Consider the following 17,506-nt stretch of genomic DNA (forward strand, 5'->3'; position numbering starts at 1 on the left):
ATTTTATTAATATATTTTATAACTGTCTGAAGAGGCATTAAAGCCGAAAGCGCTAACAGTGAAATGTTATTCGAGTTTTGTGTTTCTTGACTTTTATTATTGGATATATATATATATATATATATATATATATATATATATATATATATATGTTATCTATATCTATATATATATCTATGTTATCTATATATATATTCTATATATATATATCACTGTAATTTTAGTTTCGGTTATCTCACGTCTCCACCGGAACTATAAAAAAAATACAGAATTTATAGTTCCATGTAATCATAATACCTTACGTTGTACGCAAAATGTTTTTGTTGTTTTAATGCTCCAAAAACAATGTATTCCGTCAACGGGAGAAAATTCATGGAGGGTCCTATTTACGGAGAAACTATCAACGAGTTGTTGGGACCAGACACAATTGAAATACTTCGAGAGGCAGGAGTTTCGGTATTTATTGAGTGCTAGTGCTTGAAATAGCTGATCAAAGTTTAATATGAAACTAGTCATATTACATACTGTCTAGATTTCTCATTATATATAATTATGTAAGTACTCTCTCCTGAAGGTGTGTAAAGTTTCATGTCAGTGTAAAAAAAAGAAAAACAGAAAACCCGATTGGTATCTATTCATAGTTCCATAATTGACTGCTTTCGATGCATTTCTAAGCACCATTTTTAAATTTTATTTACTATTATTATAACATTTTATCTTTATTGAAAATCCACACCTTTTGTTTGCATTGGTTTTTGTGACGAGGAACATGGATATTTTGATATGAGTTTCCAAGATTAAGTTGTAAATAGTTATCGTATAAAATGCTGTTACGGTCATTAGCTTTTACTTTCATTTTCATTTGCCTCCAGATATGTAGATCAGTGTTCAATGTCGATGTTTTAAAGGAGAAACTTAGCAAAGGGGTTGCTGAAGTTTTTAATGATGATATATTCCGTCCAATGGTAAGCCAGCAATGACATTTTGAGATATTTATTCAAAATTGATTGATGACTACTGTATTAATTATTTATTTTCATGTGCATGTCATTGACTTTATATATCATTTCCTACAACTCCATATCTCATATTGTAGTGTCTCAGAAAAGAATGGCCAAATCAACTCGGGAGCAAATGACTTGCGAGACACCATCTAACAATACAAGTGAAGCAGTTATGAGGAACAAAAGGACTAAAAAGTCTCTGTTTTCTGATCAGGCTATAGTAATGAAGATAAAATGTTTTCACAAAATATAACATGTTAATATCAATAGACTACTGTCTTTACCAATAGTGTAGTTTAGGTTTAAGTATAATATAGTAAAAACAGGATGTGTTGCAATATGTCTGTCCCACCTGGTCTGTAAATCGGCAAGTGCAATTTGGGCAGTAATCCGTCAACAGAATGTTTATGTGGTCGAGGGTAAAACACCTGACTGATAATTTTGCACTGTATGTACAGTATGGTATGGTACAGAGATTTCAATAGTATTGTTTAAAGTCAGCATTTCGAAAATTATATGGTCATTATAGCTATCTAATTTGTCAATACAACTTATCATTAGGTTAAATGCTGTCTAACGTGTTTCATACCGATTGTTATAACGTTTTTGGCACACTGATTTTGAGTGCGGATAACTCCGTTTTCGCGATCAGGATATAGGGCTAACTGCTTGTGTGACCAGTTGGCAGAGGTTGCTTACTCCTCCTAGGCACCTGATTCCACCTCTGGTGTGTCCAGGGGTCCGTGTTTGCCCAACTATCTAATTTGTATTGCTTATAGGAGTTATGAGATTGATCATTTTTCCATATGTGATATGTATATTTATTTATTTATTCATTTTGTATAGGATCTTCCATAGTTTGTAATTTGATATATGATTTCAACCAGTTGTGTAACTTCTATCCCCGAGTTGTGGCGAGCTGGATATAAATCATGTCAAACCACAAACCATGGAAGATTTTTTTCACATTAAGGTAACCCCCCCCCCACCTGTTAATCATTTACGATACTGCATTGCTGGAAATTTTGCTATTGCTTCTTGATATTTTGTAAAACCACCCTACATAAAATTGAAGTTTTATGTAATAGGCGATATCCACTGAATAAAGGAGTAAACATGTGATGTATGTGGGTGTGAATGCGTGTGTTATTCATAGGGAAAAATTGACACTGTACTGAGTTTGAGGCGACATTCAGTTTGCGGAAAGCGTGGTCGGAGACTGAGTGCAGTAAGCCTGTTATATTTGACTTACTTGATTTACTTCCTTCTTATCCTGTGGAAAATAAGGTCGCGAAAAATTCCACTCCATTCTGTTCTTCGTTCTGCTATCCTGCTTCCCTCTGTCCAGGTCTTAGCCTAGTATTATATTTGTATGATTGTATTATAACTGTTGCAGTGCATATGGGTAGTAAACTGGCATGCATTACGCTTCAATACCCAAAATGAAATGCAATTTATTACTATTCTGGGACAGGGGAGGGAGGGGGAGAGGGCTACCACAATGTCCGCCCCCTCATGTCGCCACGGGAGTTCTCACGATAAAGAAACCTCACTGCCACGGCCCCGAGTGACGTGCATAGGTTTAACTTTGTGGTACTTCACCCAGCGGCGTCTCTACAGGAGTGAACAATTTCTCGACGTAAAACAAACAAAAAGTTTTTACAATTTGTATTCGTTATAAATTTTGACAATGAAAATATACGTTTATTTGATTTAGATGATCAATTCGAAAACAGACTCCAAAACATTAAGATTTCAATGGTTATCTTTATTTTAGGAAACCAGGATATATTTTGAAAATAGAAACTAAGACTTTAAACGTCACAATAAGAGCACTCATATTAAAACAAATTGCATGTTTAAGAAATGAGTGATTCCAAGGTTAGAAATAATTTCCCCAAAGTTATTTCAATTAAAGAGGGTTAGATAGTTTGTTTTATTAGTTACTAAGTATTCACACAGATACATTGATACATTACACCGGAGGATCTGTTTGGTACAAATATAGTTGATCGGATTATACTTCGTAGTAAGGAGATCACAGTTTTCCATAATGAAATAGTAAGCTATGAGTATTTCTGCTACAGACGAGTTATCCAATTGTCTATTAGTAGAGCAATAAACCATTTTCTGCTTGTTAATACATACTTATATATCTATATCTTGAAAGTTTTTTAACCATGTTTTATGAAATATTGAAATATATATTTATTACTATACAGTAAGATATACAGTTTGTGGTACTTTTGATTCCAGGTAAATAGGTAAATCGGGGTTTATTTCTAAAATCGTATTGTAGCTATTTATCGCAGTATTTCGGCGAAGTAAGTATTAGAATTAATCCCTATATGCATAAGGAAAACAAATTGTATATGATTTAATGAACTTTGGAAACATGCGATATGTCCTTTAAATATTGTGCAAGAGCTTTTAGCCAATGCAAATCCCGCTACTAGTCAAACCATGGAAACCCGGATACTAGCATCATATTATAGAATGACTCGTCCAATTTCAGTGTGGGAGAATCTAAAGTACACGTGGATATCTTATGTTTATCAAGGAAACCGTAAAACGTATCATCTAATTTGTGTTAGTAGAATACTTAATCCTTTTGATTAATTAGCAAGCTATAATTAACAGTACAATCTCTTACATTTCACTTTTCATGTAAGAAGGGGCAATATGTCACAAATTTAACATCATAGAAAATATACACGTTCATAATATTTTAGGAGTTCCTAATATTTCAGGAATTCCTAATATTTTAGGAATTTAACAGCTTTGGTTTACAACCAGAATATGCCCCCAAAATATAATATATTAACCCATACGTCCATTTTTGTGCATTAATTCTCATAACGTCAACATCATGACGTAAGAATCATGACGTTATATAGTTTTAATGCTGAAAAACCAACACCAAGTTTAAACGACTGTAAAACGAAATCTAGAAAAGATATTGTTATAAAATAAATTGTTCTATAACCTATCAATCTTTGAGCATCAACTGTGAAAGTATCATTTATTTTGGCGAAAGGGCCAATTTTAGTACTTTATGGCTTTAGTTCTTTCTGTCAAAACTGTACAACCTGTGATATATTGATCATTCATTTATTAGGAACCTCATGGGACATAATTACTGTACAAAAGCCTTTGAAAATTTGACTTGTAAATCTTCTAACGTTGTCTTTGCAATTGAATGTAATATTTGTGGGTTTATCTATGTCGAGGAAACTAAGGGGTCATTAAATAAAAGAATACCAGGACACAGGTTTTAAATCAATAATGGTGGTAATCAACATCCCTAGATGCCGGAGTTCCCCATTCACAATATCTTCGTCGTCTTTGGTGATCAAGTCTTCAAACAGTCAGTTGGAATTCCCATGGGCACGAATTGTGCTCTTTTATCAGTTGACCTATTTTTATATTCTTATTTAAGATTTTATTCATGTATCTTGCTGTGGCCTTCAACTCGACATTTAGATATACATGTATATCGACATTTAATATCTTAAAAATACATATTTTCATTCATAAGTTGATTTCACATATCCCAGTAAACTGAAAATAAGACACCACAGAGTCTTCCACATATGCTACATACATGGATATTTTTATATTGAACATAGATGTTAACGGCAAACTAACAACTCAATTTTATGACAAACGGGAAATCATCAGCTTCTCCATCGTCACTTCCTATTTTTGTGTAGCAATATGCCATTATCACTTGCTTATGGTGTTTATGTCTTTCGACTGATTCGATATACAAGAACATGTGCGCATTGTCAGTTTTTAAATCGATGCAGGATACTTGCAAATAAGTTGATGTTACAACAGTCTCGTTTAAAGTCAGCATTTCGCAATTTTTATGGTCATTATAACGATCTAATTTAACGATACAACCTACCATTGGATCAAGTGCTGTCTGACGTGTTTCATACCAATTGTTAGGCTGTTTTTCACACAATGATTTTGACTGCGGATTGCTCCGTTCATCTGATATAGCCCTAGGGCTCATGGCGGGTGTGACCGATCGACAGGGAATGTTTATTACTCCTAGGCACCTGGTCCCATTTCTGATATGTCCAGTGGTCCATGCTTGCCCTACATTTAATTATATATTTTTAAATGGGAATTATGGGAATGATCATTGTTCGTTATTTTCACCTTTTCATTTGGTAGAGTAAAGAAAAACAACTTGATTATTCTCCGTTTGACTTTTGACTGACAATGTAAAGGCGATAATTCAAATTACTGGTGATAATATGTGTAGTAATCTTTATCGTACCACACCTACTGTGGCACGGACCTCGGTTTTTGCGGTTTCATCCGAAGGACCGCCCCATTTAGTCGCCTCTTATGACAAGCAAGGGGGCACCGAGGACCTATTCTAACCCGGATCCCCACGATATTACACACACACACACACACACACATATATATATATATATATATATATATATATATATATATAAAAGCACTGAAAAGGCCACGACACTGTTGCTTATTTAAAACTCAAATTTTCGACGCAACCCGCGTCTTTATCAAGAGACATATATTACATAAACAAATAACACACAAAAACGACAAGTATCGATAAACTACATTGGTGACAAGAGTGATACACTATTGTACTGAGTGATAAAAATGGTGGTGGTTTGTTTTTTTGAGTTTTAAATAACCAACAGTGTCGTGGCCTTTTCAGTGCTTTTATAAATTTCTTTACTGGCCTTGTATCTTCTCAGATCCGACACTTTAAGAAAGTAGGGTGTTGTTGGGTTTTTGTGCTTTTATATATATATATAATACATGAAATAGAGTCTCAGTAATCGGATACTAATATTATATATATATATATATATATATATATATATATATATTAGTATACATAATGATCATTCATTTTGCGTACATTTTATCAAAAGTTGATTTAATTGTGTTGTATTGTTGCATTCCTTTTCTTACCCTTGTAAAGTGCCTTAGAGTAATTTGTTTGATATAAGATTGATTAATTGATTGATTGTATCTTGCTTAACGTCTCGCTCGAGAATTTTTCACTCATATGGAGACGTCACAAATACCGGTGAAGGGCTTCAAATTTAGGCCTATGCTCGACACTTCCGGCCATTGAGCAGTGAGGGTTCTTTAGCGTGCCACACTTACTGTGACACGGGACATCCGTTTTTAAGGTCATCTCCGAGGACCCGGACATTGCCGAGCGTTTGGCGATGGAACTATCACTACCCGTTTTAACGACTTGGGTCTGTCGCGGCCGGGATTCGAATGAATGAATGTGGGGCGAACGCTCTAACCTCTCGGCCACCGTGGCGGTTTTTATATAAGACGATACATAACTGTTATTATTATTATACTATCATTATCAATATTATCATATCAAGGAAACCGATAGGATTCATAACTCCGAGCACATATATTATTAAATCATATTATTAAATCACTTCATGTCATATCAGTATTAACAATTTGATGCACATTTTCTCAAGACTTTGATAAACAGGAGCAAACATCCTTAAGAATGGATTCTTCTCAGATTTAGCAGAGCCTTGAGATATGGGATATGGGATATTTTGCATGCCAAAGATATAGAATCTGTTTGAAGCACAATTTAAAAGAAATGCGTGTCTTGGGTCTTTTTTTTTTTTGAAGAATAGGTCGAGGTCAAAGTCTTCTCATACCAGAGGAATTTGAAATTCAGCTAGTGCTAATGTAACGAGGACCGTTACAGATGTTTGCTCAAATGTCACCATCTGTCAAGTGGAACATTTAATTTCAGTAATTTTAATTGAATCGTTTGATAAACAATTATATGCAGGAAGTATGACATTCATTCTATGTCCTTCATTCAGATGAGAACTAAAGAGGTTAAAACATTTTCCAAACAAAACGAAATGACTGTACATTTGACCATGTACATCAGTGAAGAATCTCGATATATGTTAATGGTATAATTTTGAAACCAATTCATTGAAACGAAAGGGAGTTATAAACGTTATACTCTGATTAGAACAGTAGATGACGTGAAGGAATAGGTGGGAGGAATTAATTTCTATTGATTGTATTTAGTCATACTTTCCAGTGAGAAGAATCATTTCATTAAGGAGGTGTCATGGGCTAGTCAGGCCTTGCCTGTTTCTATGTCGTACACGCGTATTTTAAGATAGATATGAGTATTGTTATACATGTAGGAATGAATGACACGTGTTTTTATCAAGCTTTATAAGCTATACACTTGATGCAAATTATGCAAGTTAACATGATTGGTATACAAAGTAATCAAATTACTTTCCTATCTATCAATTTCCGAACAGTCCCATTTAAAAACATTTATAATCACGTAACGTCACAAGCGACTCAAAGGCGTGAACGGCGTGCAGGCTGTTGGTGGAAACTTTCAGCGATAAAAGAAAGAAGTCAGTCATGAAGGGAATTAAATTTCATGTTTTAAAGAAAATCATTTTAATACCATAATTGCCTATTTTTTAAATGTTATGTTTCTAACAATACTTTTCTCGCCCACTTTCACCATAAACGTGAATCATTCATAAAATGTTAGGTAGGAAGACTATATTTGACACAAGTCTATGCATATACATAATGAATATGGAGCTGTGCGTATTGAATGATACATGCGTATTAAATCAATTATTGCTCTTATCAATTTATTATGCGCAATAATTTATTTGTTATCCGCAACAATTGAATCACTATGGGCAATAATTGAATGTTTTTCAGTACTTAAATCTGTTTCAATAATTGAATCCAATTACTGCCCTCATTAATAAAATTGATGTGCGCATCAATGGGGTGAAATTATTGCTCGCAAAATTTAATTTAGAGCTCGATATAATTGATTTTATGATCTCTTTAATCTAGCTGAAGATATATTTAATTTGTATAAAGAATTAATACTCATATCAAGTTTTTCTCGATCCAGATCAAGGAACAAAAGTAAATATGCTTACTATTTTTGGCAGAAAAAATAATCACTATTCAAAACAAATATCACGTATAATGTACATGTGCAAGAAATTGTTATTTTCTGACAACGTTGTTAGTCATTGAAAATAATTTTTATTCACAATTTATATTGAAAGGAGGGAATGTATACCTTTCACAAATATATAAGATACTGTTATTCATAGGGAAATTTAAAAATTCACATTGAAGTGGAAAACGCCTTGTGACAAAACGTTGCGTCATATCTATGAAGCAGAATTCAAACACTTTTACGGGAGAAGAAAAACCTCTTGTTGTGGACTTCAATTCGACATTTAGATATATCGAGGATTTATTATATCTTAACAGTGATAATTTTCATTCATATGTCGATTCAATATATCCCAGTGAACTCGAAATAAACGACACCACAGAGTCGTCCACTTCTGCTTCATACTTAAATATTTTATTGAAAGTAGATATCAACGACAAACTAACAAGTTAACTTTATGACAAACGGGATGATTTCAACTTCTACATCGTCAACCCATATTTATGTAGTAATTTTCCATTTTCACCCGCATACGGTATTTACATCTCTCAACTGATTCGATACGCAAGAGCTTGTTTTCCGTATGGTCAATCTTTAAATCGAGGCAGGCTACTGACAAACAAGTTGATGGTTCAGGGGTTCCAATAGTCTCGTTTAGAATCAGCATTTCGCAAATATTATGATCGTTATCATGATCTAGTTTCCCAATACAACCTACAATGTATCATAGGGTCACATGCTGTCTTACGTGTTTCATGTCGATTGTTAGGCCGTTCTTGGCACACTGATTTTGACTACGGATAACTCGTTTACCTGATCAAGATATAGGGCTCACGGCGGGTGTGCCCGGTCGACAGGGGATGCTTACTTCTCCTAGGAACCTGATCCCACCTCTGGTGTGTCCAAGGGTCCGTGTTTGCTCAACCCTCTATTTTGTATTTCTTATAGCAGTTATGAGATTGATCACTGTTCGTTATCTTCACCTTTCATCTAAAGACATCTTTCAATGCTTCTATTTACTTAATCAAATGCTTATACTGGGTACCTACATATGCATGTAATTAAAAATAAAGGAAAATTAAAATCAAATCTGATATATACATCATTTATCTTATGACCGTACTATCAAAGAATAAGAGGCACTCCTTTTGCGTAGACCTGTTTTTACGCGCTATACCGATCAAACTGCCTGGTGCGATATAGGAAGAGTTAAGGTAACTCCATACTCGCAGTTTTGTCTGATCCAAGTTTGAAAAGTGTATTTATTTCCATTTATTATAGTTAAAACTAATAAATTATCAAATAAAATATATAGGTCACCACACTTTTTAAGATGCGAGACATAGATAAACAGAATCATATATCACCGTCAGAGAGTTGCAATTTTCTACGGTGTGATCAAAATTTCATAAAAACTATTTGTGTCGATATCATAGGATTCCTAATAATTTCCTGAAACTGTTTCTTCACAAAAAATATACAAAATGTCTGTAAAAAATAATAAAGGAAATCGATCGCATAATAGAATTGATATAGAAATCAATGAAAAGAGTTATATCCCCTGGATTCAATATTTTGCAACATGAACAGCGATCAATCTCATAACTCCTATAAGCAAAACAAAATAGATAGTTGGGCAAACACGGACCCTGGACACACTATAATTTGGACTTCTGAAATAGTTTGTTTTTAACAAGATTTTTTAAAATACCTATCGGGAAAGATTCTAGCACAAAATTATGTTCCTATCATGCATAAATCTGAATAAATCATTGATTTAATTTGCAAAATCTGATGACATCAAAGGAGAGTTGAATTACTATTATTACTGTTGAACTGAATATATCCCGTATTAAATAATTGTTCTCTCTCTCTCTCTCTCTCAAAAAAAAAAAAAAGACGTATTGCGCGCATCAATAGGGCAATAATTCAAATATTGTGCTCATTAGTTGAATAGATGTGCAAATTAATTGAGCTATTCCTCTCTTCAATTAAATTATAACACATATGAATTGAATTGTCGATATAATCAGTTCATTAGAAGAGAGGAACAATTCAATTATAGCGCGTATCAATTCAACAGAATAATTAATGTTAATTCAACAGAATAATTAATTCTATCAATAATTCAATTAAATTCGATTATTTAGATTTCATGATATCATTAATTATTTGAATAATTAAAGATATCTTCAATTAGAGTTTATGTTAATTTGGTGTCCCATATATGAAAGGCATTTGATATCATATTTAAAATTTACATGTATATGTATATATTTACATGCAATGTATCTTTGTATATTATTTCCCAACATGATTAATTCAAAGTCCTTCAAATGACAGAGTTCATCATTTTTGAGTGGAATTATGTGTGAGCTTGTAAGATATTCTTTTTAAACAATAAAGGTTTTCTGTGCACCTTTATTAACCTGTGTATTGAAACCATGGGTTTGAACATCTACCATATAAATATCATTTATTGTAGAAATGCATCAGTCCTTGGAGATGGACACGTTTCATGGCCAATAATTATCAATTTCCTTGTTTCAATGTGAAAAATAAAATGCGGAAACCTTTCATCCTGACAATCTAACATGAGACGATGATACAAAGAAAAGCACATGTGGGTTATCCAATCCCCCTCAACAGGGACAAAAATAGCCTTTGATTCGTATACATGTTAAACAAGATTGATGTACATCATTCATCGAGGAAGTATTTCATAATGTATTTGAAAATTGATAAACGTGATATCAAATGCGGCAAGCATCACAATTCTTGATGACCCGATTGAAAGATGATTACCACTTATTTGATACTAATCAGTTTCTTTACAATATGTACTGAAAGTACGGACGATTGTCTTGATCAGGAATGGTAAGATTTCTCTTTTTGTACTTTGACAGTAGTCAATTTGTCAATGTCTTGCAGGTAACAATAACACTTTTGTGTTAGAGAGGTGTCCCGTAGTCTTATGTGTAGCATCCTTGATAAATTCTTATCTAATGTACTCTTCTATAGGGATGGACATATAACCTAAATTTAATCTGTTGGCTGTAGGGCTCTTATCGGGTACAGTTTTCTAAGCGGTTGAAAGATTCTTATTCTAGGAGTATTTACTTGGACAAAAGAACTGTAACAGTACTGAGTATCGTTTCATTAGATACGTTCATACATGTATATCAAAGGATATGTTAACGCAAAGTACCACACTTATATATATATATATATATATATATATATATATATATATATATATATAGTTCATTGAATTGTGGACACATCGTAAGAAAAGAGGGGGGGGGAGAGTTATATTACTGGCATTTCGGTAACTGTTAATCTGTTCATAGCTATATAGGAAGACAAAATGCATGTAATTTTGTATACTTTGAAAACATGAGATGTGTCCTTTAATAGCTATATATACTTTCTTAACGCTTGTATCTATGTACATGTAATGATGAATTATATTTTAGGCCAAACTGTAAAGCCAATTGCAGAGCTACAGAAAAAAAGAGTTGTGAACGTACGTCATTACTACTTAGTAGAATGTTTGAATTCTTAACACAAATAATGTACAGACTGTATATGAGATACTGATTTCTATGCAATAAAACGTCATGTGGTACCACTTTTATTCCTGCCTCGTTTTGATGTTTTCATTTCAATCTTTTCAGCGTGCGAAGTCGGTACATTTGGTAAAAATTGTTCAGAGCCATGTTCAGCCGGCTATTACGGAGAGAAATGTTATAAAATGTGTAACTGTACAGAAGGAGAGGTTTGTGATAGACGGCACGGCTGTGTGGAGAACAGAACGGACGTCATCGCGGGGATAACTACGTACAAATACGTACAAGTAACATCAAAGGATTCTCTCAGTACAACTGCACCAAAGTCTAAATATTTCCAAACGTCAAACTCTCCTGAAGGTGAATTTAAATGCTTTTTACATGCACCACGTTTCTCAGTGATACATAACTTTTCGTGATAGCTCAGTTACAATTCACTTGCCTCCTATCTTGTTTCCACACACAGACACACACAGAGAGAGAGAGAGAGAGAGAGAGAGAGAGAGAGAGAGAGAGAGAGAGAATAAATAAAATGGGTACACTGTACATTACCCACAGGCACTTGGAGACATGGATCATGATCATTCCATCATCAAATCAATTATTGCTTTCATCAATTGAATTGATGCGCGTATCAATTCAATTACTGCGAACAATGATTGAAGCAATGCGCACATCAATTCAATTCATGTGAGCAATAATTGATTTGATACACTCCGTATAACCATTCTTAAGAGATGTAAGTTGTTCCGCTTGGTGTATGACGGACTTTCCTTAAAGAAGGAATACGTGTAACACACTAGAGAAATCTGATATAGATGGCAAGTGGAGGATTTGTACAATAATATTTTGAAATTGAAAAGTTTTGAATTTATTTAATTTGGTTAAAATATAAAAAGTGATATGGAAATTTAAAAAAAAACAACGACACATAAACTCTAACGCACGAACTACAGATCAGTACTGGGCACGTTCACTTACCCAGCTATACAATTCGATTTAAAAGGAATATGCATGTATTACTAATATTTATATTTTTCAAAAGGACGTTAGCATTATAACGGTGCATTATTCCTTGTTAACTCGGATCTAGTTCAGCGTGAATTCAAAATGGATTAAGTAACACATACCACTAATACTTATAGTTGATATTTTACTTAATTATTCAAATGTGGACAGATTTTTAACATTATACAGATTGCACAATTAAATTCAAATGTTGTAAATAAAACAACTAATATTGAATACACCGGTGACGGTCGCGATAGTTAAATGTATATACATGTAATGTGTGTGTGTGTGTGTGTGTGTGTGTGTGTGTGTGTGTGTGTGTGTGTGTGTGTGTGTGAAAAATAAAAAAGATACACGAAAACGTTTAGTAAAGCTTTAGCGCTTTCATTTCAAATCTTCAGAAGCTTCTGAAGATTTGAAATGAAAGCGCTAAAAAGCTTTACTAAACCTCTTCGTGTATCTTTTTTATTTTTTACCTATACTTTTACCGATCATTGCGAAAAGAAATTATTATCTATCTATAATCTATATCTAAATATATATATATATATATATGCATGCAGATCTAGAGTCGCAGGTCCGAGCCTCGCTTGTACATTGTCCGTATCAACTTTAGGAAATGAAAATAGGCAGTAAATAGACATTTGAATGTGAGAATCAATGGCCTTTGGACGAAAACCTTTATTTTAAGAAAGAAGATTAGTCGTGTCACGATAGGCGTTAACACGATAAAGATCCCCTACTGTTACAGCCCTGGGCGCCAAGCATATCTAAACTGTGGTACGTAAAACTGGTTTAGTCTCAAAATTAGTGCAAATAAAAACAAAATTGCATAGAATCAAAATTGAATTGAAGGAGCACTTCATAAGGTTAAGTTCAGACTAGGTCTTTGCGTGATTAGTTCCCAAAGGTTCTCAATAGTCTTGTTTACTGTAAATGTTTAAGTTCAGGCCAAATCCTTACGCAATTAGGGGGAGATTCTGCATTCATTTTTTTTTTTAAACTTTCGTGTTGCTGGGTCATTTTAAATCTTTACATAATCTCCCTCTTGACCTTGAATAAACACTTTTGGATATAAAAGTGTTACGATTTTATATTGGTAACATGAATATTATATTTCTAAACAAAAAGACTGCATTTGTTTTAAAATATTCATTCGTCATAAGGGACATTGCCTTATTTTGTCGAGACACGTACGGTGTATGATGCTATATTGTGCCCATGCACCGTGTATAGATCGAAACGTTTCTCCTTCATCTATTTTTTATACAGCTGTTGTTTCTTGTGTGCGAGGTTTTTTTTACTAAGTAGATTCATCATCTATTGTGTCGATTTGAGATTGGTACTAAACTACATATATACGATTTGGTATTTCATTTTGGCGCAATTGTATCGTGGTACTATCCTCAAAACAAGACTTGTTTTTATCTCGTGTCATAGAAATGTTGTTTCCAGTTGGAACTTGAATTACCCAGAACCAAAATCATAAATGATCACTGCATCACGTCCAAAGCTGTACCGTGATACATTAATTAGAATTGATCGTTTTAGTTCCGGTTATCTCAACGTTTCCACCGGAACTATAAAAAAAAAAAAACGAAATTCAGAGTTCCGCGTTCTATTATAATAGTGGTTCCAACATGTTTTTTCTGTCACTTTTCAACAAATGCAAGCTTTATAGAGCGCCAAATTAACATAAACTGAAATAATTAAAAGATATACTTAATCATTTTAAGATATAAATTCACACTATAATTGAATTGGTGTGTGTATCAATTCAAGTTTGCTCTCATCAATTGAAGTGATGCACGCATCAATTCAATAACTGAATTTAATGCTCCCATCAATTCAATTGATGAGAGCAATAATTGATTTGATGCGAGCATTCATTCAATTGGTTAGCTAGCAATACTTCATTTGATGCACACATTACAGGGGCGGATCCAGGAATTCTGGTTACGGGGGGCGTCACTTTATGAGGTAGTGGGTGCAAGGCGAAGCCCTGGTGGGGGTCCAGGTGGCAAAGCCCCCGGAAGCTCCTGGATTTTACAGATTTTATGGGGCTTGAAATATATCTCCTATTAAGTCATTTGTACTATTTTCTATCATTTTAATAAGGTGAAATTAATAAAAATGACCAAACTTTTAAGGGGTTTTTGGAAAATAATAACTTCTCCCAATAAAGTAATTCAAGAAATCAAAGGATTTTGTCATTTATTTCTCCGGGAGTGGAAGAATTTATTGCTTCTTTTATCGTTTAGTACATTTTCCGAACAAGATACCGCGATTTACCTTAAATTTGAAAATTTTAGGGGCGCGCGCGCCGGTTACGCCCCCTCTAAATCCGCCACTGCATTATTAAATTCAATTATGTCTCTCATCAATGCAATCGAATTGAAGATCTAATTATATAGTTGCTCTTCTTAAAAGAATTATTGCGAGCAGCAATTGAATTAATGGTATCAATTCAATGGAAGACAGCAATAATTCAATTATTACTCACATTATTTGAATTTATATGCGCCACCATTCAATTGAAGAGAGCAATAAATCAATTATTGCTCGCATTAATTCAATTTTTGTCAGCAATAATTGATTTCTTGCTCTCTTGAACTCTAGAGCGCATCAATTCAATTTTTGATATCATCGATTTATTTGAAGAGGGCAATAATTCAAATATACCGCTCATCAATTTAGCAGAATAATTAATCTTATCAGCAATTTAGTTAATGCGCGCAATAATTCAAAACTGAAGATATCATTAATTATTTGGATCTTTATCTAAATTGTTGCGCGCATCAAATGAATTAATGACATCTTCAAATAATTAAAGATATTTTCAATATATTTGAGTTGATGTTAATTTGTCGCTCCTAAAGGATTATGTTACTGTTACTTTTCCCTCAAAATTGTAAACCGGAAACAATGATTATGGGTATTACGTTAAGGTCGGTGACATCACCCGAAACTAAAACTATATATATATATACGCCATCAGACTAATCTCCAAACCACACTTGTGATATGATTTATTTATTTCAAATTAGGGCCCTCTTGGGCATAAGTTTAGGAGACCCCTTTCTTTTTTGAAGGAACAGGAACGCGAAGAAGTGACGAGGCTGATGCTGTGAGTAGCCGCGCGGTCATCATCACCGGAAGCTGCCTCATAGTCATCTGTATACTTTCAGTAATAGCGTATTTATGCTATTCAAAAAGGTAAACAATTACATTTCAAATAGCACCTATATAATAAAGCATTTGTACGTCCAATATTCAGTTACTTCTTAAAATGTTTACAGTATTCAATGGATTCTTTACAGCCGAAAAGCAGGATTAGTGCGACACAGAAGAAGTAAGTGATTTGCATACATAATTTTGATTCTAAGTTTGGTCCATGTAGTCTAGATCTAGAGATTTATAGATGACGTATAGATTTCCAAAATGAAATGTATTTTAGAGAGTGACAGATCTGGGAATTGGACAGACGGCAATATATCTCAGAATGCAGGTTTGGGGGATGATGAGTGCATATACAGTCAAGTGAATTCTGTACACATGCAGGAACTCCCACTTCCCTGCCTGCCGTCAGCTGCCCTAGACCCGCTCTATGGTCACGCAGATGATGCGATTTATAATACTCTTTCTCTCAAACTAAAACTTGACAACAAGGTCCTGGATCCTGAATGTGATCATGTACCAAAACCCCCTGATTCTGTGTCAGTTACACAAGTTCACAGTGTATACGAAGAGCCCAGTCCATTTGTTCCTTCTGACTTGGGTCTCGAGTCGAACTCTTTAGTGAAAACGACAGTTAGTGGATATACAGATAATTACCTTCAATGTGTGGATATACCATCGCTGAAGAGAAATCGGAACACCTCGGGGATTGACATTAGTGGAGAAAATGAGGAAACGAAACATTCTGAGTGCTCAAAAAGTGAAAACGTCGGTGAAGAAATAAAGTCCTTTGCATTTGCTGTAAAATCAAACACTGAAAATCACTCCTTTCGTGGTTCCCTCGAGGAAGACGCGCCTGGCATGGTTGCAGATAATTATTATATAATATCGAAAGTCGAAGTTGAGAATCACCAGTCATTTTCAAAACCCTAAAAGACTTCCGTTTTCGGGGGTTGGAAAAAAGCGAAATAAAAATCAACATGGACAAGTCAGACCGAGAAAAAAGAATTACCACGAATAGAAAATATCGAATATGGCTGTCGGTCGGTAGTACAAATGTATACATGCATATATATTTCTTTAAAAAGATGAAAATCCGTACAGCACAATGATAATAATAAAGAAAAACACACAAAAACAAATATTTACATTTCCAGTGTTCTTTACCAATAGGCAAGTTCCGAGATATCAGCTCTTCTGTGATGGAGGTACGTTCAGTATTCTGTTGAACGCTTGGGTGGGTACAAGATGTATACATATATTATAGACTAACCATGTTAATAAGAATAAAAGTACTCAAAGCGTAAATTTTGTTTGTATCAGCCATTGGTATACATTAAACTGACCATATGAAGAATAATATATTTATTTGAATTAGGCCATTAAATTTATTATTCATTTATTTTTTATTTCCTCTTCTGCACGAATGATACTTTATCAAAGAAAGATGGTGATTATCGATTTTTGTTTGAGCTATCTTATTATCAAATAATCATAAATTTACTAAGATTGTATGCCCCAGCAGTTTGAGTGGTTGCACGATGTCTGATAATCATCCTTTAGGCAATATATGAAGGCAGCGATGATCATTTGTACCCACCGCGTGTGCGCGAAAATGTTTTGCGTCTCACTGTGCGTAAAAGTTCCGCAAAGGGAAAGAATTATTGGACAACTCGGAAATTGCGTATTGAAATGATAGTCATTTTCTCATGAATGTGCGTATGAATCTTGAT

The 17,506-nt window shown here is 33.9% G+C and overlaps 1 protein-coding gene across 5 annotated transcripts; it reads left to right on the plus strand.

Moving 5' to 3' along the window:
- Positions 1–97: 97 nt before the first annotated feature.
- On the plus strand, positions 98–17,081 carry LOC125672632 (uncharacterized). 5 transcript variants are annotated; one of them, XM_056144106.1, is made up of 8 exons: positions 98–456; positions 873–965; positions 1,097–1,199; positions 11,493–11,542; positions 11,694–11,945; positions 15,689–15,812; positions 15,917–15,948; positions 16,054–17,081. In XM_056144106.1, the coding sequence occupies exons 3-8, from the start codon at positions 1,111–1,113 to the stop codon at positions 16,704–16,706; spliced, it is 1,200 nt and encodes a 399-aa protein (XP_056000081.1). In that variant the 5' UTR covers positions 98–456; positions 873–965; positions 1,097–1,110; the 3' UTR covers positions 16,707–17,081. The 5 variants fall into 5 exon arrangements, with proteins under 5 accessions (XP_056000081.1, XP_056001254.1, XP_056000509.1 ...); XM_056145279.1 differs by lacking the exons at positions 98–456; positions 873–965 and adding an exon at positions 10,502–10,893 and having other exon boundaries at positions 1,105–1,224; XM_056144534.1 differs by lacking the exons at positions 98–456; positions 873–965 and adding an exon at positions 10,502–10,893 and having other exon boundaries at positions 1,135–1,977.
- The last annotated feature ends 425 nt before the right edge of the window (positions 17,082–17,506 follow it).

This window comes from Ostrea edulis, chromosome 1 (genome assembly GCF_947568905.1).
Source record: "Ostrea edulis chromosome 1, xbOstEdul1.1, whole genome shotgun sequence".
In the NCBI taxonomy this organism is placed as follows: domain Eukaryota; kingdom Metazoa; phylum Mollusca; class Bivalvia; order Ostreida; family Ostreidae; genus Ostrea; species Ostrea edulis.

Excerpts from the sequence above, each read along its gene's own strand:
- LOC125672632 (XM_056144106.1), top strand. The coding sequence starts at position 1,111 with ATGGCCAAATCAACTCGGGAGCAAATGACTTGCGAGACACCATCTAAC. Across the intron at positions 11,543-11,693 it reads AGAAAAAAAGAGTTGTGAAC|CGTGCGAAGTCGGTACATTT; the intron begins GTACGTCATTAC and ends CAATCTTTTCAG. Across the intron at positions 15,813-15,916 it reads TATTTATGCTATTCAAAAAG|CCGAAAAGCAGGATTAGTGC; the intron begins GTAAACAATTAC and ends GATTCTTTACAG.